This window comes from Meriones unguiculatus, chromosome 16 (assembly GCF_030254825.1).
Source record: "Meriones unguiculatus strain TT.TT164.6M chromosome 16, Bangor_MerUng_6.1, whole genome shotgun sequence".
Lineage (NCBI taxonomy): Eukaryota > Metazoa > Chordata > Mammalia > Rodentia > Muridae > Meriones > Meriones unguiculatus.
The window spans coordinates 59,297,126-59,322,256 of NC_083363.1; the positions used below are offsets into that span (position 1 = coordinate 59,297,126).

Here is a 25,131-nt window from a genome sequence, read left to right on the forward strand (position 1 = left end):
GCACAACATAGAACACATGCGCACACACACAACACACACACAAACACATACATACATACAACACACACATGCACACAAAACACACAAATACATGCACAATAACACACACAACACAAACACACAAGTGCACACATGCACAGCACATGCAACACACACACACAAGGATACATACATACACACACCAGACACACACACATAAGAGAGAGAGAATGAATGCAATTTTTAAAGTTTTTGGCTTAAGGGTATTACACCGGTGTTAATTTCCTAATCTTAGTAACTACTGTAGCAACACAAGTTGCAGCATTACCATGGGGAGACGTCTGTGTGAAACTACGCCACACGAGCGCACGGAGTCCATTTTCCCCAGGCACACACAGAGCAGGATAGCCAACACACGAGTACTGACAAGGCTGAAAGGGCCCGACACCATACAAACTGTTCTCTGACTACAACGGGGCTGAAACAAAGAGCTGTGGGAATTGTGGGAAATTCTCAAAAAGGTCAGTTTAAAAATTGCACACAGACTTAGAAAGTATTTTGATGTGAAAGAAAATAATGAAAGGGCATTCAAAACATATGGAATGTAGGGGATGGGGAGATGGCTCGGCAGTTAAGAGCACTTGCTGCTCTGCAGAAGACCTGAGTTCGGTTCCCAGCACCCACACTGGACAGCTCACAACAACCCCCTAACTCCAGATCTGCCACTTCTGGCCTCTGGGGTAACACATGTATGTGCACATTCCCATTCTCTCTCTCTCTCTTTCTCTCTCTCTCTCACATACACACACACACACTCTCTCTCTCTCTCTCTCTCTCTCTCTCTAAGCTTTAAGAAAAGAACTTGGGGTGTGGCTAAAGGGGCACTTAGAGGGGAGCTTGCAGCTTTGAATTGCTAATATTACTAAAAAACAAAACAAAAACAAAAAAAAACCAAAAAACAACAAACAAACCCGCCAACCAACCACCTCTGCATTCATCTTTATTCATCTTTTAAAAAAAGAGTAGAACAGTAAAACTAAAAAAATGTCGATGTGAATGGTACAGTGAAAGAGCAGAGCCAAAGGTTCTGCGTCATCTGCCAACCAGCCAGAGCCCAAAACCTAGGAGGTGTCAGAGGTGGGGAAGCGGGGCGGGATAGAAATCTGTTCAGCAACAGGCACAGCAAGTTAATCCCCTCCAAAAACAGAGAGCCAGTAATACACAAAGAAATGCTCCTGCACAAACTTCCGTTTGGGGGATTTATCTGTCCTTATCTTCAGGACCTGTTTCTTCGCCGTACTTCAATAAACACTCGTCAACAGGTGAAAGAGTAGTGTGAGGAAAGGTAACCACAGTGAGGGCCGTGTCTGAGAATGACGCACTCTTTAAGTACTTCAGGGGAGAAAACAGTTCAAAACTACACAGGTAACTAACCCTAGCCAAAAGCACATGCAAATGTCTAACAGGAAAGACTGAGACCTTAGAAAGCTTTGGAGTGGTAAAGAGAATGAGAAGGCCTTCCCACACCCCTTCCTGGAAATCACACCTCATTATCAGTGAAAGCAGACACAGAACCACAAGCTTCATTTTGAAATATTAATAACTGAAATTCTCAGGCTCAAAAGGATATCTATCTGGCTTTGTTTCAATAACCAGAGGTGACGTGAAGAACCACGCACACCAACTGGACCTGCAGCTAGCTCTGTGCCTAAAGGAGAACTGGTAAGTCTGTTTTTGTAAAATAACAGCAAAGATAATAACTGAAATGACCATAATTATCCTAGAACACATCTTTATACCGTCAGCCCCTGTCAGCCAGTAGCCTAAAAACCCATGCCCTTCAATGACTCATAAAAATGAAAGTAGAATGCAAAATAATAAGAAAAAACTGTTTCTTACACAGGATCTATTAATAAAATTGAGAGAAGAGTGAGGACAGAAAAAGGGGAAGGGGGAGAGGGGAGGAAGGAAAAGAAGAAACTGGCAAGGAATGACTTGACCATTAATTTAAAGAAAAGAACAAAGAAAACCACACTCAACAGAAAACGTTGCCGCTAAGAGGCGACACGATGTGCCAGAGGTGACTACAGCAATCCTGAAGGTGTGTGGAAACACACGGGGCCTCAACATATGAAGCCATCCTAAAAGCCCAGAGCTGTAGGACTGGATGCTGTGAGTCGTCACTTCATACAAGCCCACGATGGGCAGTGAAGCTCTGGCAGGAGACTTAGCTTCAAAACCAAAAAACAAACAATCAAAACCGAAATATAACAGAAAAACACCACCTTCACCAGCCCCTGCGTAAGGTCCACAGGGGACTGTAACAATGAACATACGACAATCAGAGGACCTTATACCTCAACAAAAGTTAACTCAAGGTGGAGCGCAGTCCCGATGTGAAAGTTAAAAGCAGACAGTTTTCAGAAGAGAGCTTTGCAATATAGAGGGAGGCAAGGGTTTATTAGCTCACAGCCTGCAGCTGCTGTACAAGAGGACTGCCTACCAGGCCAGTAGAAAGAAAACGGGTAGGCATTCACAGGGTGGGAATAAAGATTCAAATACAAATTTGGCAAGAAGGGCACCCATTTTATGTATAAAGAACTCATAACTGAAATAAAAAAAAATTAAAAAAAAAACAATTTTAAGAAATTGGAGAAAGGTCCAGGAGACCCACCACAAAAGAATATATATTTTTATGAAATGGATTAATGATAAAGGATGAGCAGGTGAGATGAAACACAACAAACAAAAATACTAAAACCCAAAAAGAAAGAATCAAGGTGGTAAGTATACAGGCATTTTGTGTAAAAACTTTGCTTTATGTATTAAACTTTTCCTAAGGAAAAAAATACCATGCTTTTTCATGACATTAAAGACTTAGCTATATAGGCCTGAAGAACATATAATGTGCCAGGGAAATATGACCCCTTATGCCTAAGATTAAAACTTATACTACCACTGAACCGTCAGTCTTTAAGGATATAAAAAGAATCAGCTGAGCAATTCAGGTAAATCATGGGTTTCTAATACCTAAGAATAAGAAATCTGTGGTGCTGTCTGGCTAATTTCAGCTCTATTACCCAAGCATACATGAAGGAAGGAGGGAGGGAAGGCTGAGAGTTTCTATACCCAGCTAAACTACAATGGCAGAAGCGCTCATTGTCCTAGTTAGCTTCTCTGTTGCTGTGATAAAACACTAATCAAAAGCAATGTGGGGGAGGAAAGGGTTTGTCTGGCTTACCAGTTACAGTCCATCATCAAGAGAAGTCAGAGCGAGAACTCAGGCAGGAGCCAGAGGCAGGAGCCGGAGGCAGGAGCCGGAGGCAGGAACCGGAGGCAGGAACCAGAGCAGAGATCTTAGAGGAACACTCCTAACTGGCTCATCTACCACCTTATACAGCCCAGGCCTGCCTGCCTAGGGCACCATCCAAAATGGGCTGGCCCTCCCACATCAGTAAATAATCAAGAAAATGCCCCCTCAGGTGACCCCAAAGGTCAGCTGGGTGGAAGCAAGTTCCTCAGTTGAGGTTCCTACTTTCCAGTTATATCTACGTTTGTGCCAGGTTGACAAAAACTAACCACGCCAACCATACGGGGCCTCAGAGACAACTGTTCACTGGAATCTTTGCTGAGATGGGTTTTTCTCAATCAAGAGAAGACAGGAGGAAGTACATCCAAAGGACAAGAGTGCTCGATGAACACAGGTAAGTACAGCACAAAGACCAAACAGAATGGAAAGAGGAGGAGGACCGGCCAGAAAGCACCGTGCCAGGGAAGACAGGCCAGCAAAATCTAACAAGGCAGGACAGCATCACACAGCCATCTCAGCCGTGGACCTCAGGCAAGGACCGAATCCAGGAGCACACATGGGATGCAGTGAGCAAGATAATGTAAACCAACAAGTAAGGCAGCTGCAGGAAGAGGGCAGAGAGGGCAAGAGAGCAGCACAGTTTTAGTGTATTCTCTAACAGGACTCTCTGAAGACCATCCAAGAAAACTGACAGGTTCCCACAAAGGAACCACAAAAGAAGCAGGTGGATCTCTGTGACTTTGAGCCAGGCTGGTCTATGTAGTGAGATCCAGGCCAGCCAGGGCTATGTAGTGAGATACTATCTCAAACTTGCAAACATACATATATGTAAAACTTTTCTCCAGTAGCAGAAAAACATAAAAAATAAAGCAAAACAGACTGCAAAACAGGGAGGGGAAAAAAAATCTACCTTTAAAAGCTGTAGAGAGAAAATACCAGGCCTAAGCTACTAAGCCCTCCCCCACCACCCAGCTCCCACCCTCACCTTGCTCCCCTCAGGATTGACTGCCAGCCCAGTGCTGTGAAAATGAGACGATGGAGGCACCTGGAGTGGAGGAGGGCAGGTGCTGTGACGCGCACCTGCAACCCCAGCTATCTGCGAGGCTGACGAAAGGGACCATAAGCTCAAGGGTCTTGGGACCCTGTTTCAAAACTGAAAGGCCTAGTGAATGGGGGGAAGGGGGGATGGAGAGGAGGAGGGGGAGAAGAAAGAGGGAGACACACAACCAAAGAACTACTAGTCATATCAGTACATGTAAGTCACCTGAAGTCACCTGAAACTAAATGCACTGTGAAGTGATTCGGAAAGGAAAACGAGAGTGTGAAGAAACACTAGACAAGCCACAGCATTCTCATTCAGCGAGGCTCAACTCACTCGGCCCTGTCCCCAGACATTAATAAAGGCACAAGTGAGTTCAAAACTACTGGCAGAAGCCTGGTGTGGTAGCACACACCTTCAATCTCAATCTGGGGAGGCCTAGGAAGAAGCAGGTGGATCTCTGTGACTTTGAGCCAGCCTGGTCTATGTAGTGAGATCCAGGCCAGCCAGGGCTATGTAGTGAGATACTATCTCAAACATTAACTAACTACATCAGTCAGCTAATTAGCTAACTAAAATATTAGCTGGGTAACTGACCATAAGCTGAAAGAGCCTACGTTCATAACAACGGAATACTATCACTTATAAAACAAAAGCTGTAAGAGAAGAATAAAAACATTAGGGGGATACTTAACGCGCCCCTCAGTCCACAACAAACCAGGGAAGGGGCCCTGGGTGTGCCTGTGGGGGAGTCCCCGGCTTGAGGTAGCTGAGGTGGGAAAGCCTGCCCACTATGCCTGGCCCCTTCCTCCGGCTCAGACCATGAACTGTGTGAGGACGGGAGCTCACGGAGCAGCAGCACTCCCTGCTCCTGCTCCTGAGCTGTGGGCCACTGGGGCCAGCTTGCTCCTGCCACCCTCCAACTGTGAGCTAGAACCAAACCCTTCTCCCTTAAGTCGCCCCTGTGGGGATCTGACGTCCCAGCAACAGGGACAGATATTTGAAAGTGAAATCCAGCAGGGCCATATAATTGACCCATATAACCCATGCCAGTGTCGCCATAGTAGCATAAGCTACAGGGCGGGGGATATGATTTCCCCAGAAATACGCCCCCTGGAAGGTCCCTGGCAAACTCATCCCACTTGGAAAAGAGACGTGTTCTGAGATTTCTACGCTTTTTCAGTCATGGCTCTGGGGCTGGAATAATGAATTCTTTGATCTTTCTCTGTGACACCTGAAACAGCACAACTAACCTTATAAAGAAATTTGTTATTAGTAGATTGTTAAAGGCTTTAATAAAAATCATAAGTTTAAGGAAAGTAATAAATTAGATTTAGTATTAATAGGCATTAAAAATAGTGAAAAAATAATAGGCTCCTTCTTAAGAAATAATAGCATGGGAGGTGCAGCTGGTGGGAGTTTCCCCCTCCCTTCAGTGCCTTGTTCCTAAGGAAGATCATAAATCTTGGGCAGGACATATGGGAGGATGATTAACAAAGGTGTAGTTAGATTTTGATATAGAGAGGGACTTTGGCAGGCATCTGACTTAGCTCCTGACTTTCCTCTTCACTGGTTAACAATAATAATATATATTTGAGGTTTCTTTTCCTTTGTGTGTTCTGATCAAAAAGTTTCTAGGCAAAGATTTCTTGTGGGCACTGCCCTATGTTAAAACATAAACTTTGTATCCTTGGTAAAAGTCTGAATGTTCTGGAACGCATGCCAATTTTAAGGTGCTTCCTTGTGAGATCACTATAAAAATACTAGCTTGACTTCAGTAAAGTTGCAGCAGAGTCAAAACTATCAAGCTGTCTCTGTCTGTCAATTCTTCGCCGAAACCGTGTCTGCCTTTCCAAAGCCTTGTTCTTCCGAGGACAATGGGAGCCCGAGTGGGCCGGTCCGTGGCAACTGATACCTCTGAACTGAAAATAGAGTCTATCTTCTCTGCACTGCACACAGAAAACTCAACAAAAGCTAATTGCTCAAGTCACAAGGAAAGCAGCAGTTGCAACGGGACTTCCAGACACATCTAGATTTAACTAGACGAGAGAGTGGGGTAAAGCGGTATGGTGTGGAGATGGCCCTTCTGTCAACTGACCCCTTTCAGATGGCCTATTTGTTAAGGGAGGCTCATGCCTCCCATGTAACCCCCCAAAGTAGCCCAGAAAGGTCGGCAAGCATACCAGCCTAGCTCCACTACCGAAGAAGGGAGAACACAGGCGCACCACCGAGGAGGGCGGAAAGAAGCTAATCCCCTTCGGAAAACAGCACTCTGGACGCTGTGAGGCAGGAGACGCTGTGAGGCAGGAGACGGAGGCCAGGCGCTGCTCCCGAGCCCCCAGCATGTGCCAGTGCAAGGCCAGCCTCGCAATCCAAACCCTGCCTTGCGCGTAACTTTGAAAAACGAGTAGACTCACCATGAACCCTGGCAGCCATGTTCTTCACTTTGGAGAAAACAGTTTCATCACTGAGGAGTGAGGGAAGGCTGGAGAGGACCCTATGAGCCTGGAGTCACACATACCATTACAAACGGATGTGACATCTTATTTCATGTACATAGATGGGGGCACAGAATGACACAGAAGTGAGGGGGATCTCCACTGGCAGCATCAATAAAATGATCCCTCAGCTAATGAGCACACACAGAATCAAGATCTGGATTTGTATTTGTGTGTGTGTGTGTGTGTGTGTGTCCCTGCATATCTGGGTAATTTTAAGTGCATACGAGAACAGAGGACAACTTTGCATCGTCCTCAGAAAGGCTGCCCACCTACCTGCCTCCTTTGACAAAGCAGCTCTCATTGGCCTAAGGTTCACAAATTAGGCTACACTGGCTGGCCAGCAAATCCCAGGAATCCTCCCGCCTCTTCCTGGCCAGTGCTGTGATTCCAAGTGTGTGCACCACACCTGGCATTTTTATGTGAGTTCTGGACTTGAACTCAGGTCCTCGTGTTTGTAAGGAATACAGTTTACTGACTGACCGAGTTGTCCCCTGGGTTTCGGAGGCCCACCCCTAACACAAAAAGAAGCAGGTTCCTTCAAAAAGTGCCCAAGTTCAGGGCCAGGAAAATTCAAGATCAGCTTAAAACCCTTCTGATGCAACAAGTGAAGAGAAACAGCCGGGCCACAGCAGGTGGAACAGCCCAATGGCCGTGACACACACAGGCACCTACTTGATTAACAAAACCAGAATTGGTCACTGCCTACAACTGAGGATAAGGAACTCCAGTTAAGAAACAGAGACAGAAATGGAACACATAAGTCATCTCTGCAGAGCCTCTGGGGTGTTGAGTTGGTGCCGACGCTCTGAAAGGAAGCAGGTACTTTCCTGACCTTCAGGCTTTCCCACAAGACAACTACTAAACATAAAAAAAACACACCATCTTTACATAGAAAAGCCTGGTATGCCAATTAAAAATGCCACGGTTATTTGACCGACTCATTTACAAACTGACCTGATTGGTCAATGCTCGCCGGCAGGCTGACCACTGGCACTGTTAAAGCAATTTATGTCGAAGGGTTTTAAAAAGGCACAAAGGCCTCCCATGCCCGTAGGTAGAACACGGAATGCATAATCGTAAAACCACTAAGCCAAAAGCAACCTGTCTCCTGTGGCCTTAATGAACACCACGAGGCAGGGAGCCCTCTCGACTCACACTTACTGTGTGGTGTGTCCCTTCAACCACACCCACACCCACACTAAATCAGTCACATCAGTGCAGAAGCATCCATTCAAATTCCACAGTTGGGACCTTGAAGATTAAGCGAGGGCCTTGCTATTTCCAGGTGGACAGGGCGACACGCCACCTCAGGCGGCCTGTCCGGAGCCTTGCCAATCGTTAGTTATCACCAATGACTTGTCAGCTACTCAGGCACACTCTGAAAGACACAGCCTCAAAATCCATGCGATCTCTCGAATCCACTCCAAAGAGCATCTACCCAGCAACCAGCCTGTGACCCCACCAGCTGCCTGTTCTGTCCCGTAGCAGTCTAAAAAACTCAAGTCTTCTGGGATTTTTGTTTCAAACAAGACACAGCCCCATCAGACAGGGTCTCAGCTGCAGCCAGTGGAGTCTGCGAGAAGAGCTGAAAGATGTCTGGGTGGGGCCTGCAGCTGGGCTGAGGAGCAGGCTGGGAAGGTGCACAGATAAAGTCACACGCAGCCAGGAGCCACGGCGCAGGGGTAAAGTACGGAGAGGCAACGCCATCTCTGCCACAGTCTGCGTCCAGAACGCCCATCTCAGCCTGGCTCCCTTCTCTAGATATATTTTTAGTATGTGTTTATTTACTTGGGGAGAGGGAGCATCCACTGTGTGTATGTGCGGAGCTCAGAGGATAACGAAATACTAGAATTAAACTCTAAGCTTAGAAAAGAAAACTCAAAAAAGGACCAACTGTATGTGGGTCACACAAAGAACCCACCAAGCAGCTGGGATTCATTCCCCTCGCGCCCTTCTCAAGTTCTGAACTGAGAGGAAAGGATGAAAGCATGGCTAATGAATGCCCTCCCAAAGATAGACAGCTTTTTGTTTAAAAAAAAAAAAAAAAAAAAAACGGGGCTGGAGAGATGAAGAGCTGAAGAGCTTCGGTGGTGAAGGGCACCAGCTGCTCTTTCCGGGGTCCCAGGTTCAGTTCCCAGCGTCCACGGCAGCTCACAACTGTCCATTAGCTCCAACTCCCTCTTCTGGCCTCCACTGACGCCAGGAGCGCGTGTGGGACCTAACACAGATGCAGGCGAAACATCCACAGGCGTACAGCCACACTGCTCTTCCTCTAGTCGCCAGCTAAGTGCGGTCCTCACCCCTCCTCGCAGAGACGTCTCTCTGCAACACCGGGAAATCGGTACAGAAAACCACAGGCAACCAGTGCCCAGGAGCGTGGCACCCAGCCCACCCTTAACACAACCCCTAAGGCTCAGGGGTCACTGTGGGAGACAGGCAAAAGAGTACCAGAGCCAGAGAAACAGAGGTTGCTCGGAGATCGTGTCTTCTAAGAAGACAGGGGCTGCTCCCACGACATCTATCGGCATGGCTGCCTACACACTGAACAAGGACAACAGGCATGCCAAGGGGAACGGGGAGAAGCCCGCAAGGCCTGCACGGAGAACGGCAGGCCACGAAGGATGCTGGGAGCATGAGGAAATAGTCTTCCCCAAGGAAGCAGTAACTGCTATCACTAACTTAAACAAGAGGCCAAAGGTGGCTTCACAGAAGGTGATCGGCTGGGGGGGAGGGGGGAGTAAGAAGTGAGTGTAAAAAGAGACGCAGCGTTCAGACTTTGAGAACGGAGAACACACAGATCTGCACTGGGCACGGGACAATTAGCAGAGAAGCCCCACGGGCACAGGGGCTACCTGGAAGAGCGGCAGCTGGAGACGGCTAGACTAATTAAGTTCTGGACGAATTGGGTTGCCTGTCTTCGTCACTGTTCTCGTACCGTGAAGAGACACCGGGACAAAGGCAACTGTTGTAAGAGAAAGCGTTTAACTGGGGGCTTCCAGGGCCAGAGGCTTAGCCCGTCATCGCCACGGCAAAGAGCACGGCAGCATGCAGGCAGGCCTTGGAGCAGAAGCTCAGAACTACATCCTGATGCGAAGGCAAAGGGAGGGACGCTGGCTTTGACATGGGGTTTTGAAACCTTAAAGCCCACCCCCAGAGATGCTTCCTCCAACATCACACCTCTTAATCCTTCTAATTTTTTTCAACTATTGCCACCCTCTGGTGATGAAGCATTCAAACATGCGCCTACGGCGGCCATTCTTATTCAAACCACCACACTGCCCAGGAGACATTTCTACGGTGTTATCAGGTAGGCACGCAGAAAACAGGTGCTGAGGAAGACTCTAAAGATCCCAGTGATCCTGGGTATAAACCACGGTCAAGGCCACAGAAGACATACCTGATACTCGCGCCTGATGGCTCTCAAGCTACAGAACAGGTAGGGGAAAACATCTAGCTAACCTATAGAGACTCACACAGACTCAGCAATGGTTTCAAATCACCTAATGACTGAGTCCAGTGAAACATCTCAACCCTCTGTTGAGGACGGAATCTCTGCACTGAGATGTGCAGGCAAACATCGGTGTCCAAGGGGGCTTTTCAGAGATGAGGGCTCTGCTAACACTGCCTTGCCTACCCAGTCCCCAGCGTCTCCCAGCACTTCCCTGCAGTAATGCTGAGCACAAGGGGGCGGTCGCATGATTGCCACTAGGCTCTGGGTAGAGTGGCAGAAGGCAGCCCTGCGCACAGCTCCACTGAGCACAGCTACGGTGATGCCGCCTTCGTGAGCAGATGAATGGCGGTGGCAAGAGGGACGCAAATGCCCACGAATGCTCATCCCTAAACTGTTGTTCAAGGTTACCTAGCTGTAAGTTTTCCCCCATTAAGATTGATATTCCTGTTGCAAATAAATTCTAACTTTATGAAAATGCATGTGGCAGAAAATGGCGTCATCGTAATCTTGAGTCCTGAGGCACCTGCCAGCAACTAACAGTTTGAACAAATTCCAGGAGACCATTCTTTCTTTTTTAATTAACGCGCTGAGGAGTGTTATGTATTTCTGAACTTGCCAATGTCTGCAGTGGAGTCTGGCGTCAGAAGCACAGCGCTGAGTCAACAATGCACTTCAGCATTCAGTCACCGCTTTGTGCCCCTCTCCAGGGGCAGACACATGGGACTGGCAGGTTTGCTTACTTAAGGTGTGAAAAGATTACTTAAGAAGAAACAAACAAACAAACATACCATTAATACAAATAACAAACTGGACAAACTACTTCAAAGAGTGAATTCCCCCATATATAAAAACTGCTTACAAATCAAAGCATAAAAAATACGCAAAGTTTATAAAAACATTTATAAATGTAAAGGGTCAGAAATCACACCAACCAACAGTTAATTCCATAAAAAATCCAAATTAAATAAGAGCAAAGACTGTTTTTACCCTAACAGTCTCCAAACTGAGCCATACTGGCAAGGGCTAAAGTGCTACTTCGTACCCATCAAATTGGAAAACGAAGTGCTCTAGTTTGCTTTTCTACTGCTTTGGTTAAATAAATAAATAAATAAATAAATAAATAAATAAATATGCTCTAGCAGCTGGGCAGTGGTGGCACATGCCTCTGGTACCAGCACTCAGGAGACAAAGGCAGGTTGATCTTTGAGTTCAAGGCCAGCCTGGCCTACAGAGTGAGTTCCAGGGCCTTCAGAGCTAAAGAGAGAAACCCTGTCTCTGAAAAAGAAAAACAGAACAAGCAAACAAAAAAACCCAAAGAAACAACTCTTTCCAAAATCTACCCACGGGAGGGCTTACTTGCTGATACTTGCAGGCCACGGCCCGTCACTGCGAGAGGGCAGGGCGGGAGCTCGAGCTGAAAATCCCACTGCTCGCTGGCTGGCTCTGTGGCTCACGCTCCAGCTTCTCACATAACCCCGGACCACTGTGGCATGGTGCCACCCACAGTGGGCGAAGCCACCCACATCAATCATCAACCAAGACAGTTTGCCGCAGACACGGCCACAGATCAATACGATCTGGGCAATTCCTTCCCTGGGATTCTTCGTCCCAGGTGACTCTCGAGTGGGTGAAGTTGACAATAAAAACTAGCCAGGGCAGACTAATATTTCCTGGGAGAAAAAAGAAATGAGCCATTTCTCATAGACGGCGGAAGAGGAAGCGCTCAGCTTCAGCTTCGGCCGCGCGTGCTGGCCCTAAGCGGGTACCTTAGTGTGTACAGCTCAAGAGCTGAGCTACAAGAAATTAGCTCACGTTTGTAACCATACAGAGGCACACTTCATTTTCATAAACACAATGCTGTTGCTGATCGCTGCAGGAACTCAAAAACTTACCCATGGATCAGAAATTAGAAAAAGAAAAAAAGATTCTGAAACCGGACTATGAAATATTTAGAAGCCAGAGAAGAAATAATGCTGGGACCTTTAATCTTTTAAAGTCTTTTTTTCTTTTTCTTTCTTTTTTTTTTTCCTTCTCTCTTTTTGGGGGTGAGGCATAGAAAAATGTTCACAATACAACAACATCTACAGAATGACCCTCTAGTATATATGTACACAAGCCATAGGAGGAGTTAAGTTTTTAGAAATAAACAGTTCTGTTCGTATGAAGAACAACAAACAGGCAAGCTTCATTATATCTTTCCGTGACTGATTTTCGTGGTACATGGTGTGTGCTTTGTCACTGAGACCATATTCATGGAAGGGCTCTGACACAGGGGATTCAGGGGCCTAAGTAGCAGTGTGTCCTGAAGTTCCTCCCATATACGGGAGAAGCGAAGGACTGACCCTAGTGCTCATCAGTGCCACAAAAAGGTTCTGCCACTGAGCCCCCGTCCCCGCCCTCCCCATTCCAAAACCCAGTACTCCCCCAGAGCAGCAGAACTCAGCCTTCCTCACACTGGAGGCTTTAAGACAGTTCCTCGTGCTGTGGTGACCCCAGCCATAAAACCATTCCATTGTTACTTTACAGCTATAACTTTTCTGCGTTGTGACAGGTGGCCTCCAAAAGGGTGACAGCCCACAGGTCTAGAACCACCTACATGCTTATAGAAACACATGCAAATATTTGGTTAGTATCATACCTAACATATGGGGAAAGAAATAGCAAGGAATTACCTCTCCTATGAAGACCACTATCACACAGTCCAACTTCTCTTCAGGATATAGATTGTCAATAAGGGAATGTAGCGTCTCTACGAGGTAAGATTTAACTTCTCTCTTCACGGTAGGAATCCCCATGACTACTGAAACTGGAAAAAAAGACACACAATAATTATGTGAAAAAATGTTATAATAACATTACAAATTCATAGGAGTAACTGAGGGAGTCGATGTTAGAAACGTCTACGGTCCTCAGAGACACTGACATACCTTACGAACGGACACGCTGCGTGTCAAAAGCTCAAGGGGACCATGAAGAAACACCGGGCAAACACAGTTTGGGGACATGGCACACAACTGCCAGGCAACACTCTTTACAGAGGAGGCCGAGGAGACATGATGGTGGAACAGAGCACGGGCTCCCGAGTGAGAGGAGAAAAATGAGCACGGTGAGGTCTCGAGATCTCGATCCACTGGCGTGGAACATCCATGGGAAACTCCCGGGTTGCGTCTCTGTGCTGTGAGCACGGACGACGGGAATACTGGAGGGTGCCGGGTCTACGTACAGCACCTCAAGGTTCCGAAATTAGAGTTTCCGCCACACCGCTAGTTATGAACGCAGATTTACTCCTGGATGGTTAGCGCGCTAGAGGACACGTGGACGAACAGGGATTTCACATTTGCTCATGTGTGGTTTCTTCTGAGATGCACAGTGGGTGGGCACCCTGCTAGGCCGAGTGTGGAAAATGAACGGAGCCGTGTGGGAGAGCACAATGCACACCGTAAACCTCTACCGGCGGCTAGGAAAGAAGCACCCACGGCATCCATGCAGGGTTAGACCCTGTGCCACTCACAAAGGCCTCTGTCTGCGTCCCCCCGCTCCCACCTCTCCCAGGCAAGCCTCGAGCTGTCCTTCAGCAGAGCTCCGCACCCACTGTAGTTAATACGTGCTAGCTTCGTTAGGTTCTTCTTAATGTGTGGCCCCAGAGAGCTCAGCACCGGGACCCCTACTTTTCACATTTTACCGTACAATTTTATCTGGCTCAGTGGTTTGGGGGAAGCCATATATCGTGTCCCGGAACTGACTGGATTTCAAAGTCCTTTAAAAACACTGTATCTTAAAGCCTTAAGGCACTGCTTTTTGGGTACTGTATCTACACCACAGCAAATATTAAAAACAATGTTAAGCCGGTGTGCTTGCACACACCTTTGATTCCCAGCACTCCGGAGGCAGAGGCAGGCGGATCTCTGTGAGTCTGAAGCCAGCCTGGTTCCAAAAAAGCCAAGGCTACAGGGTCCCCGAATCAAACAAAACAAAAGGAATCATAATCCTGGAGAGGCTAAGAAATCCTTCAGATCTCAAAGCTGAAAGGAAGTCTAAGGACCTTGGCTCTATCTTCACTGTTCTGAGGTGAGACTCCTAAGGAACAGAGGAGAAGGAACTGTCCCTAAGGTCCCCTCGCCAACCCTTGGGAGATAAGCTGCTGCCAGTGCCTCAGAGATCTACTTTGCTTGTTCTGTGTCCATTGAGCCCAGGGCAGTGTTCCAGGGGTCAGGTATAAGATGGCACGGAACTTAAGCAAGTCATTGCCTTCAGGAGACTCTTGAGAGCGAGGAAGAACTTTCCAGAAAAGGAAGCAGCAGGACGCTGGGGGCTTGATGACCTTGACACAATCAAGATTCAGCAGGAACAGAATGAGCAGAATGAGCCTCTATGGGGATGGGGGAGGGGGTATGTGCTCTAGCACAGCAAACTGAGTTCAATTCTGAGCAGGACAGACAGTTACCAAGAGGCTGTGAGTAGCAAAGTCACATTCCAAATTCTAGAACCTATTCCCTTTAAACCAGAAAAAAAAAAAAAAAAAGTAGAAACTGTCTAAATTTAGCATGCCCACCCTTCAGTTTCTAGGTCTACCTTCAGTCATAACTAAGCTCACAGCAGCCATTGCTGGTTTAGCCCTTCCTGTTTCCTTAAAATGTGATGTCGGTCAGTTGCTCCTCATTCTTCCGTCCGTCTCCCTCCTTCACTGGGCAGTCATTGGCTGGTTGCTGGTGAACCCGCAAGGCTCAGTCCTGCGTGATCTCACCTGGACACAGTTCTTCAACAACCACTTATTTTTGAGCGATGACTCACAGAACTAAGCTAACGTGCGTGGACTTCCCCTCTGAGTTTAAGATCTTGATAACTGCCTGGTTGACATCTCCCTACCTCAGCATCTCAAAGTTTCCTCAGAACTTAACTTGTCCAGATTTAGCACATTCTCTTCTCTTGAAAACCAGTGCCGCGAGCTGCAGAGATAGCTCGCTGGGTAATACCAAGTCCTGGCTTTGCAGAGATTCTGACTTTGGTTCTGGGTCCCCAGCACCCAAACGGGGCGGCTCACAGTGGCTTTTAACTTGGGGAATCTGACACTTCTGATCTCCCTGGGCCCCACACTCATGCACACACCCCCATACAGACACGTACACTGCATAGTTAAAAGACAAGAAAAATAAATCTTGAAAAATATTGCTGCAGAGTGCGTTTTACTATCTTGGCTTTCAGGAAACAGTGTCCACTGCTCGCTGCTATTCCGTCTGGAACTCTCTGTGGCCATTCCCTCAAGCCCAGCCAAGGTCAGTCTTCGTGTCCTCTCTAAAGTGCTGAAAAACCATCCAAACCCCTCCAAACTCACCCACTGCAAGTCCACCCTTCTCAAGTGGGTACCTGAAGGGACTAGAGAGACAGTGCTCTGGCACGAAGCCACCCAGCTCTCTCTTTACTTTGAGGCAGAGTCTCTTCTAAGTTGGTCAGGTTGGCCTTGAACATCATTCTGTTGCCTGGGCAGGGTTTGACCCCAGTAGTTTCCTGCCTCAGCCTCCTGAGTCCTTAGGAGTACCTAAGTCTCTAGACCCAATTCACTGCATGGCGAATCTGCGAATTTCAACTGTAACCACCCACATGGAAAGCAAACGTTTGTAATTGATCTTTTCCAACAGGTGGGTACTGCTTTATGGGTGTGACTTCCTCTCCCCTCCCTCTAAAATAAATCCTACTATTTGCTCGACTGGCTCAGTTTTATAGATGGCCATGTTCCTGGCCATAGCACTGGCCTTCTTATTGCTGGCCATGCCCTATTTGCAAATGCCGCCACTTTGCCATCTGTCTGCTGTGCCTGGCTACCTCAGCCGCCTCCGTAGGTGTGTGGGAGGGCTGAGGGACACTGTGTGGGAAAGCACTTTCTGGACTTCAGAATCCCAGAAAGTGGTGACTCTTCAGACCAGTCACCACTTGGAGCGCAGGCTTCCTTCCCCCAAGCCTGAGGAAGGCTTTGCTGCCATTCTGTAATTAATCAGCCCAACTATTGAAGAACAGAACCGCCAGCAAGCAGCAGGTCTCCTTGGATCTAGACAATGGGCATTCTCCGTGCAAAACCCCTTCACAGGCTCTGGGCTCCCACAGGACAGGAACTCCAGAAATCATGCACAAAGTAACTTTTCCATGTGTGTTTTCCTAAGTAGGGGTCAATGGCTTTTTTTTTTTTTTTTTTAGGACATCCTAAGGGTTCTTGGCTCTAGAACCACTAAGAACCATTTGTGTAATGATTTAGGAAAGAGAGGTTTTTGTTTTCAAATTAAATACAGCTTTCCCTCATATTCCCAAGCTGCCTGATTTTTCTACATTTCAAAAAACAACATCCACTTTACAAGAGTGTGGGCTATTTAAAAACTAGTTGGTCAAGATCTTGAAATGTTCATAAGGGATAAAATGAATGAGGCAGAAGAAGGGAGGATAGAGTGTCAGTTGTCAAACCAGAGGAGGTTGTTACATAAGAGCCTGCTGGAGAGCGTCACAGTTTCAGGTGACTTAGCAGAAGGAGCTGAGGGGGACATCTCACTGTGTGGCCCTAGCTGGCCCAGAACTCATGGAGAGCTACCTGCCTCTGCCACCCACGTGCTAAAAACCTCTTAAAACACTATTTTCTATTCACCTGTTATTCCCATGAATGAAAATACAGTCTACACTGTCCATGGAACCTTACCCAAGGAGTGGCTATTACAGGGAGATATCAATGTTAGCCTTTAAAAATAATCGACAATTGCTGTTCTCAAGAAAGTCACAAAGAGTGTCCTGTACATCGTGACGGTGTTTCTCTATCCAGCCCCTGAAGGATGCCCAGCCTCAATAAATATTCTTTTTCAATCAATAAAGAAAATTTTTAAAAAGAGTTAATCTGAATGGATTATTTTAAGATTCACAACCTCCATGGGAAGACTGTACATTGCTGTGAATTATTTATAAAACAGAAAGATGAGAGAACCAAAATGAAATGGATGCAGAGAGTTAGACTAACAACTCAAATGACAGGAGGAAATAGGACCTAAAGAGAAGATACCTAAGGTTCCACTGAATCAACCCCCCACCTCCCAATCTCCGACCCCTGCTGGGGCACAAGTCAGTGGAGGAGGGCTGGAGCAGCCAGCATGAGGCCCTGCATGCAAAAAAGGAAAAGCCAGCTAAATCAATGTTTTGAAAGTATTAACACAAGGGCTGGAGAGATAGATCGGCCACAAAAAGCACGCATTGCTCTTGCAGAGGACCTGGGCTCTGTTCCCAGCATCCACATGGTAGCTCACAACCATTTGTAACCCAGGTCCAGGGCACCCAATGCCCTCTTCTGACTAACTTCTGAGGGCAGAATCCTGTTATCACATGCGACACAGTTATTTTATATAACTACAAAATAATTCTAAAAAAAAACATTAACACAAAAATAAAATTAAAACTAGGAAGGATGGCAATGTCCCCCTCCCCCCCCCAACACACAATTTTAATTTGTCCCAGTGGACTTCTTCCCAGTGGTCAACATGGCTCGCCAAATCAGCTGAGATGACAGGCACACAGTGAACCCACCTCCCGTTCTTCCGCTGCTAATCTGTACGGCGGGCTGAAGGCTTCTTTCATTTTGCAATAAATGAGGCAAATGATAGTAAATACTTGGCACTTGAAGGGATTTTTTGCTTGTCAACTCTTTCAGAAGCTTTATGGTGTCATCTGAAACACAGAAAGACAATTAAGAGGTGGGAACCCCTTCCAGAGGTCACTGAGAACACTTTGGAGATCGGACACCCTCCTCTGGCTTTCTTGGGCACTGCTCACGTGTGGCACACAGAGAAAAACACCCGTACCAAACCCACAAAATAACATCATTAAAGATGAACCTCATGTGTAAAGTGTCAGTAAGCTACGATATCCTATTCCCACCCAGCAATCAGCAGCAGCCTGAATGATGCTATTGTCAGTCATGGTGTAATGACTGTTCTAGATAGTCAGCACGATCAATAGCCCTAAAGCAGTCTGTCCTGTGACTCGGTCATTTCCTCTTGATGATTCCAGCTTTCATGCACTCAACAAACACTTAATTGCTTTCTGTCTTGTTCCAGGAATGGTGCCATGTGTTTGAAAATCAGCGGGCATCAAAACATAATCTAATGACGATCACAAGGGCTGCCAGAAATACAACCAATTGATACACAGAAATGTTTCTCAAAGAGCTGTGATTTAGAGAGAGAAAATGACCCAGGAAAACATTCATTTGCTAATTACAGAAGGAAATGCTTAATGTGCTGTGGTTTATGATTAGTATATTAGCTGTTATAGTATTTTAGCCAATGTGGTGAGAGCACACTTGTAACCAACCCTAAGCACTCACTCAGGAGGCTGAGACAGGAGGATTGAAGTCTGAGGTCAGCCTAAACTACAGTTACTTCATCACCAGCCTGTGCCACAGAGTAAAATCTTATCCCATTAAGATAAAAAGTTAATGTATTTTGAAGAATAATGATGCCAGGCATTGTGGTGTGCACCTTTTATCCCAACACTAGAGAGGCTGAGGCAGGTGGATCTCTGTGAGTTCAAGGCCAGCCTAGTTCACATAGGAAGTTCCAGGACAGCCAGAGCTACAAGAGAAAGGCACCGTCTCAAAAACAAAAAAATACAAAAGGTAAAAATGCTCAATAGTATAAATTCAAGAAGTAAATAAAAAAAAAAAAGACTAAAAGGAGACAAAAAGAGTTAACAGGAAGCACTGGGTGATTTCTATTTAGCTGTCCCTTCTGTAATCATAAATGCAATTGTACTGACAAGATACCGTGCCCTCAGGAGGAGAGGGAGAAACACAACACTTTAGAAATGAGGTCAGGTGTCCCTATCAAGAAGAAAGACAGCCCTGTCTCCCTCTGCTTAGGGCACATGGAGCCAATCTAAAACTCTGGAAGGAGCTCCTGGGGCGCTTATATAACCACCCAAAAACTGCATCATCGGGGCAGAAGCACCAAGAGAGGAGGTGCTCCTCTAACTGGCCACAAGCCCCCCGAGAAGGGAAGGCTCAGTGCTTCCCAGGTCCACACTGCAAATCAGGCTTCTTCCTTGTTCTCCTTCAGATGCCTGAGCAGCACCTAGATTTCCCCAGCGGCCATCCAAGGCCAAACACAGTTACAGCAAACACGGGTTACAGCACGAGCGCGCCAAGGTAAAAGTTAACGTGTATTCACTTTAAAACATCTATTTGTGTGCGTGTTGGGAGCTCTGTACAGGGGCTCGCTCCACACACGCGGGACCTGGGAGTTGGACCCCAGCTGCTAGGCGCGCCGTCAAGCTGCTCTTACCCACTGAGCCATCTTTAGCCCGAACGCTAAAATTCCATCGCATATGAGTGCTTGCAAAAGATACAGGCTCTTCATTTGTACTGAGCAAGTGTACAAAACTGAAATGTAACAGCATTTTGTCAAACTCAAATTCAGCAATTAATAAACTGCACTTATGACCCACCAGCATAGCAAACTTTTGGTGAGTTTTCTTTCTGAAAAGAGCAAACACGTGCTGGCTGGCAAACCACTCACACAACTCTCAACTCACACTCCATAAAAACCCTTGAACGTATACTCCCTCTAAAGCACCTGAAAATGTACTCAGGGCAGCCTTGCTTCCGTTTGTTTCTGCTCCCACTCGGCGAAACTGCTGGACAATGGTGTTTAGCTCAGAAGAACGCTGAGATATCCTATGTTCAGCTATTCGAAGGCGTTCTTTTAGAGCAAGAAATTCTCGCTGATAAGCAATTAGTTTTTCTAGAAGCAAAACAGAAAAAAAAATCATTAGTATGATTTGTCTGTTAGTATATGTCTTAAAAACACACACGCCCAGCTTCCAGCAGCAGGCGAGGCATGGACCCTGGAGCAGAACCAACTGTCATCTTCCTGCACCACAGCAATTTCTAGCCGTGTTCTAATGCTTATCCTTCTTCCCACAGAGCAGAACAGTCCTCACCCCTCATCAAAGAAGCTTCTTTTTGCAACAGAGGTTAGCTATTACAGATTCACAACTGGCCAAAACGCAAAGGACAAATGACACAGAAGGGGGAGGCTCAGAGCGATCGTTAGAGCCAGAGGACCACGGAGCCTGCTGCTCATGTCTTCTGGAGAAGGAGGCCTGTACCCATAAAACCTCAACAACAGAGCTGTCTAAATGAGACCTGCTTAGTACCACCAGTTGACATGGCAGTGCATATGAGGGTAGTTTCACATGGCCCTATATCCCTAGACATGTAACCACAGTTTGGGAAGGGAGCGAGGGAGGGAGGGCGGGTCTGTTTTCTCTGGGGGTGAACACCATGATAGCCTGTCCAGTCCCAAACGGCCAGCCCTAAATACTCGTAATTAGAAGGACACGTGGGTCCCTGTCCTCACACAGAAGCACTAAGGGAACCAGGAGCGCTAAACTCGCAGAGATGTCTCTTCACGGGGAGAGAGATGGATAAACTGTTCCCCAACCAGAAGCTGGGAGCAGACTTTTCTGTGTGGCCAGAGCGCAGTTCCCCCCGCTACACCGCACCTTGAGCTTGTTAGCCTCAGTCTATAGCATACTAGACTCCCTCCCACCCTCGCCCTGCTCTATCCTGAGCTGCTCTTCTTAGTTCATCTCTAAACCCTATCCTTCTGGAAGATGTTGCCAGCACACAGGTGACTGAGCTGCCCGTCCTCCGGGACCTAGCGACTGCTTACCTGCCACTGCCAGATGCCACAGGTATGTGCAGCCCGATAAAAGGATCACTCGCTCACCCACCCCCGGGTCTCTCTCGGTCCCCGGCATTCCCTTTCTATCCTCGCAACCCTCTCTCTCTCCCTCTACGCTCATGCCTCTACCTTTTCCCAGGTCCTCACTCCTCTCTCTTCCCCCTAATAAACCTTGGCCTGGGTCTGCCGTGGCACCCCCTCACTGCACTGTAGTTCATAACATGTGTCACTGGCCCTTTGCGAAGAGTCTGGATGTAGTTACGTCTCGAGCTTTGCTGTGCACATGGGACTGAGTCCCCTATCTCCAGGAAACGGTTTCCAAATTGCGTGTGGTAAATATGCCTAAAATAAACTAGGGGAGGTCAGACGCTCCAAGTTTGTACCAGTACAGGCTCCTGGGTCTCACTGAGCCAAACTGCCTTGTTGCCTCCCTCAGACAGCTACTTTGCTGGCCACGCAGAGATCCCTGAACATTAACATATGAGCAACTCTAAGTAGACTCTGCAAGCTGTATACCCATACATACAAACATGTATACAACATGTGTCACAGTCATGGGTACAAATGAAGGGTCCATGAATTTTAGAGGCAACTGGGGAGGACACAGCGGGAATTGGTGGAAGGCGGTGGAGGGGTGAAAAGGATATAAATGCAGTCCTTGTGTATAAAACTCTCAAAAACATTCCTAATTAAATTAAAACATAAATTATCTCTACAAATGCTTTCAACACTTAAAGAAGTATGCTTCTAAGAAAACTAACAGAACTGCAAAAACAGATGCATAATTAAGGTCAATATTTTGCAAGAAAACACTCACTGCACTAGAATTGAAAATCAGAACAGGTCCTCACTTGTTGGACGACAACAGAGCCCCTGCTAACTTCACTCTTTGTACCTGTGAGAACGTGAGCACTTATGGAGTTACAGAGCAAAGCCCTGCCTGAAGGGAAAGACTCACCCTGCCGGCTGGCGGCCACCAACACCCTGTGAAAGCGGGGCTCACTGCCCCTCACTCAGGTACACAGCAAACTCCAGGAGTCTGTGGCCGGGTTATTAGCAGGCACAACGCCCGCTTCCCTAACGAGGAGAAGCAGAGCCACATACGGCTGTATCCTCTCCCAGGCCTGCTAAAGGAAGGGCAGAACCCAGGGAGAACTGTGACCAGGAAAGGGAGGTCAGGACGCCACTGTGGCCCACTTACTAATGCAAGGGAAGATGACATGGTTTAATGAAATCCCATACTCCACATTCCTGGTGGAGGCACGTCACTGTGCAAATTCATGAGAAAAACAAATGCTAAGATGCCATTCATAAATACAAATCTCGAAAAGCTGAACGTGGTGGTGGGAGCTGAGGTCCCGGCTCCTCAGAAGACGGAAGTGGAGGCCAGGAATTCAAACCAACCTGGCAACAGAGGAAGAACCCAGCTCAAAGACAGAGATCATGAATTGCGCAACGGTGTAAGGACTATCACAGGAGACAAGATCTATGAACAAATAGTACTGACGCCAGCCGGGGGACAGAGAAAAGACAGAAATCGCCCTCTCATTCCTGAAGAGGAACACCCAGTCTTGTAAAACAACTCTCCCCTAAGTAACGAACCCAAGTCAACACTTTCCAAAATGCCAATGGGGAAAGGAAGGCTTACGGCATCCTAAAATTTATCTAGAACAGCAGCGCTTCTTAAAAAGCCTAGAAAATAACACGAGAGCATGGCTGAAATCAGATCCCACTGTAAGGGTGCAGGGAGTAAGTGTGGGGGCCCCCAAGTCTGGAGACCATGGGCAAGCAGGCCCAGGCCCAGCATCACCAAAGCCAGCAGGCAGGCTACTCCCACATAACAGATAACCCAGGCAGTGCCTGTGCATTGGTTTTGAATACTATGGGCCACTTAAAAGAATGAGAACTCAATGGAGAAAAGTAACCTCAAGGTAGTAATATTAAGAGACAAAAAAAACAGATGGCCTGGCTCAGTGGATAACAGTACTTGCTGCACAAGCCCAGAGATCCAAGTTCAAATCCCAGAATCCACGCAATGGAGGCAGGAAAGAACCAACTCCAAAAGCTGTCCTCTGGCTTCTGCAGGCAGGCTGGCCTCCACTGCCCACACATACACTCAAGAGTAAAATTTTTATTTTTATTTTTCCCGAAAAACAGAATGCCAGGACATTGACAAAGGTCACAAAGCTACGTAAGAAACTCACGAGCTACATGGAGGTGAACTAAACCACAGACGATAACAGATTATAACCCATTGAATAAAATTAGGATCAATGCGTTCGCAGCCCTCAGATGGGGGTGGGGATGTTACCGGCGGGAAGAGGGATGACCACAGCAGTAACTGATTCAGGCAAGAAACAAGCGTGGATACTGTAACTACCAGGTGCAAGTCTGGGAAGGAATGAGGTATTTGCATCATCCCAAAGAATCTCCCCATCAAGTACTCATTTTACAGAGGGGAAAAATGCTAATTTTAGAGTGGGGAAACTGGGCAGACATCCCTTGAGGGAGTGGCCACAGCCCACATCAGCGTTAACAGGACCAGGACCAGGCCTCCTGAGAGATACTCCAAGAACACGCAGGGCTATTATGTGCTGCTCCTGCCAAAATCACGTAATCTCAACCTAATCTGAAGGAAACAGCCGGCGCTATGAAGCCGGGGACATTGTATGATACATACAGCATGCACTTCAAATGATGTAGGAGGTCATCCCAGACCAAGGCTAGGGAAACGCCCAAGACTGGAGTGCCCACCACAATGCACAGCAGTCCCGAGTGGACCCTGAGTGAGATTAACACTAAGACGGTATCAGGATCATGTCAGAAAAACGTAAAAGAGGCTGAGGGGGTACGGTGCAGGCTCACGTTTTTGAAAACCAGCACAGAGAGGATCCCCTGGGCCGCGGACAGTCACACTATAGGTTCTGACCTGGACACTACACTCAGTCCAAAGTCTATGGTGGCAAAAGGGTCCAGGGTCCATTTGGTGCTCATGCAACCTCTGCTCTAAATCTGCCCTTCCATATTAAGGAGTGCCCTACGTTATATTTTATCTAGTTAGCCAAGAGCTTTCTAGAAGTTTCTACAACACTCTTAGAACTTTCCCCATTTTTATTTCCCAGAAATTTAGTTCAAACTAAATTTAGTTCAATCTAAATTAGTTCAAATAAACACACATACACACACACACACATACACAGAAAAAGAAAAAAAAAAAAACTCCTCCAAATGACTGATCTGTTTATACAATATCCCATTATCAACATTTGTAGCAAAATTCCTGTATTTGCTTTGTTTTCAATCACTGGCAGTCTGCAGGGGCCCATGGCAGGAGCCTGGGGGTCCTCACCCTGCTCTCTTCCTGGGTGGGCACCTGGCTCTGCTGGCAAGTAGACAGAATCTAAAGTGTAAAACTCCCAAAACATGAAATTGTTGATGTTTGATCCTCTTGTGAAAATGACAACTTTCATGTGGGTTGACAATTTAAAATAACAGTTTTGGGCTCACTATAGGAAAAAAACTGATGCATAATATAATTGGTAACATTATATATTCATAAAAACAGAAATTTAAAATTCTTAAGCAATAGAACCTTCTAGTTAACAAGATGTGGGGTTTACTACTGAATTTTGTGAATGTTAAAGTTAACAAATTATACCTACATATTTGGTTATTATTTAAGAAATTAAGATTAAATTAAATTAAAATTTTGGTTGCAAAGAATGTTGATTACTGGCTTTGAACCTGAATTAAAAAGAAAACAAACAGGAGGGCATGCGTGTGTAGAAGATTTTTTTATTGTAGATTTAAGGGAGAAAGCAGGCAGAGAGAAGGGTAGAGGCTGAGCATGGCTGGCAGACAAGAGGAGAAGGGAGGAAGAGCTAGAGAGGAGCCACAGACTGGGCCAAGAGACCAAGGGTTGAGGCTGGGGTTGTGGGTAGGAGAAGTGGAAGTCTAGTCCCTGGGGGGTAGGAAGAGTGAGAAGGTCAGGATAGGGGGACAGGAAGCAGGAAGAAAAGTGCTGAGAGGAGCCACAGGTATAAAAGGATGCTGGGAAAGCTAGGAGGAGTCACAGGGACTGAGGAATGCTGGGAAAGCTGGGAGGAGTCACAGGGGCTGAGAGAGACTTGTCCCGGGTTTGA

At 46.8% G+C, this 25,131-nt stretch overlaps 1 protein-coding gene across 2 annotated transcripts in view; it reads right to left on the reverse strand.

The window, feature by feature from the left end:
- Window positions 1–25,131, reverse strand: part of Mgat4a (alpha-1,3-mannosyl-glycoprotein 4-beta-N-acetylglucosaminyltransferase A) — an 81,253-nt gene that overhangs the window by 26,991 nt on the left and 29,131 nt on the right. For both annotated transcript variants that reach the window (XM_021631549.2, XM_021631548.2), the window contains exons 3-5: window positions 19,877–20,044; window positions 17,832–17,972; window positions 12,953–13,086 (exon numbers count right to left, since the gene is read on the reverse strand). In XM_021631549.2, the coding sequence (XP_021487224.1) occupies window positions 12,953–13,086; window positions 17,832–17,972; window positions 19,877–20,044 (443 nt within the window). The remainder of the gene's footprint in view (window positions 1–12,952; window positions 13,087–17,831; window positions 17,973–19,876; window positions 20,045–25,131) is intronic.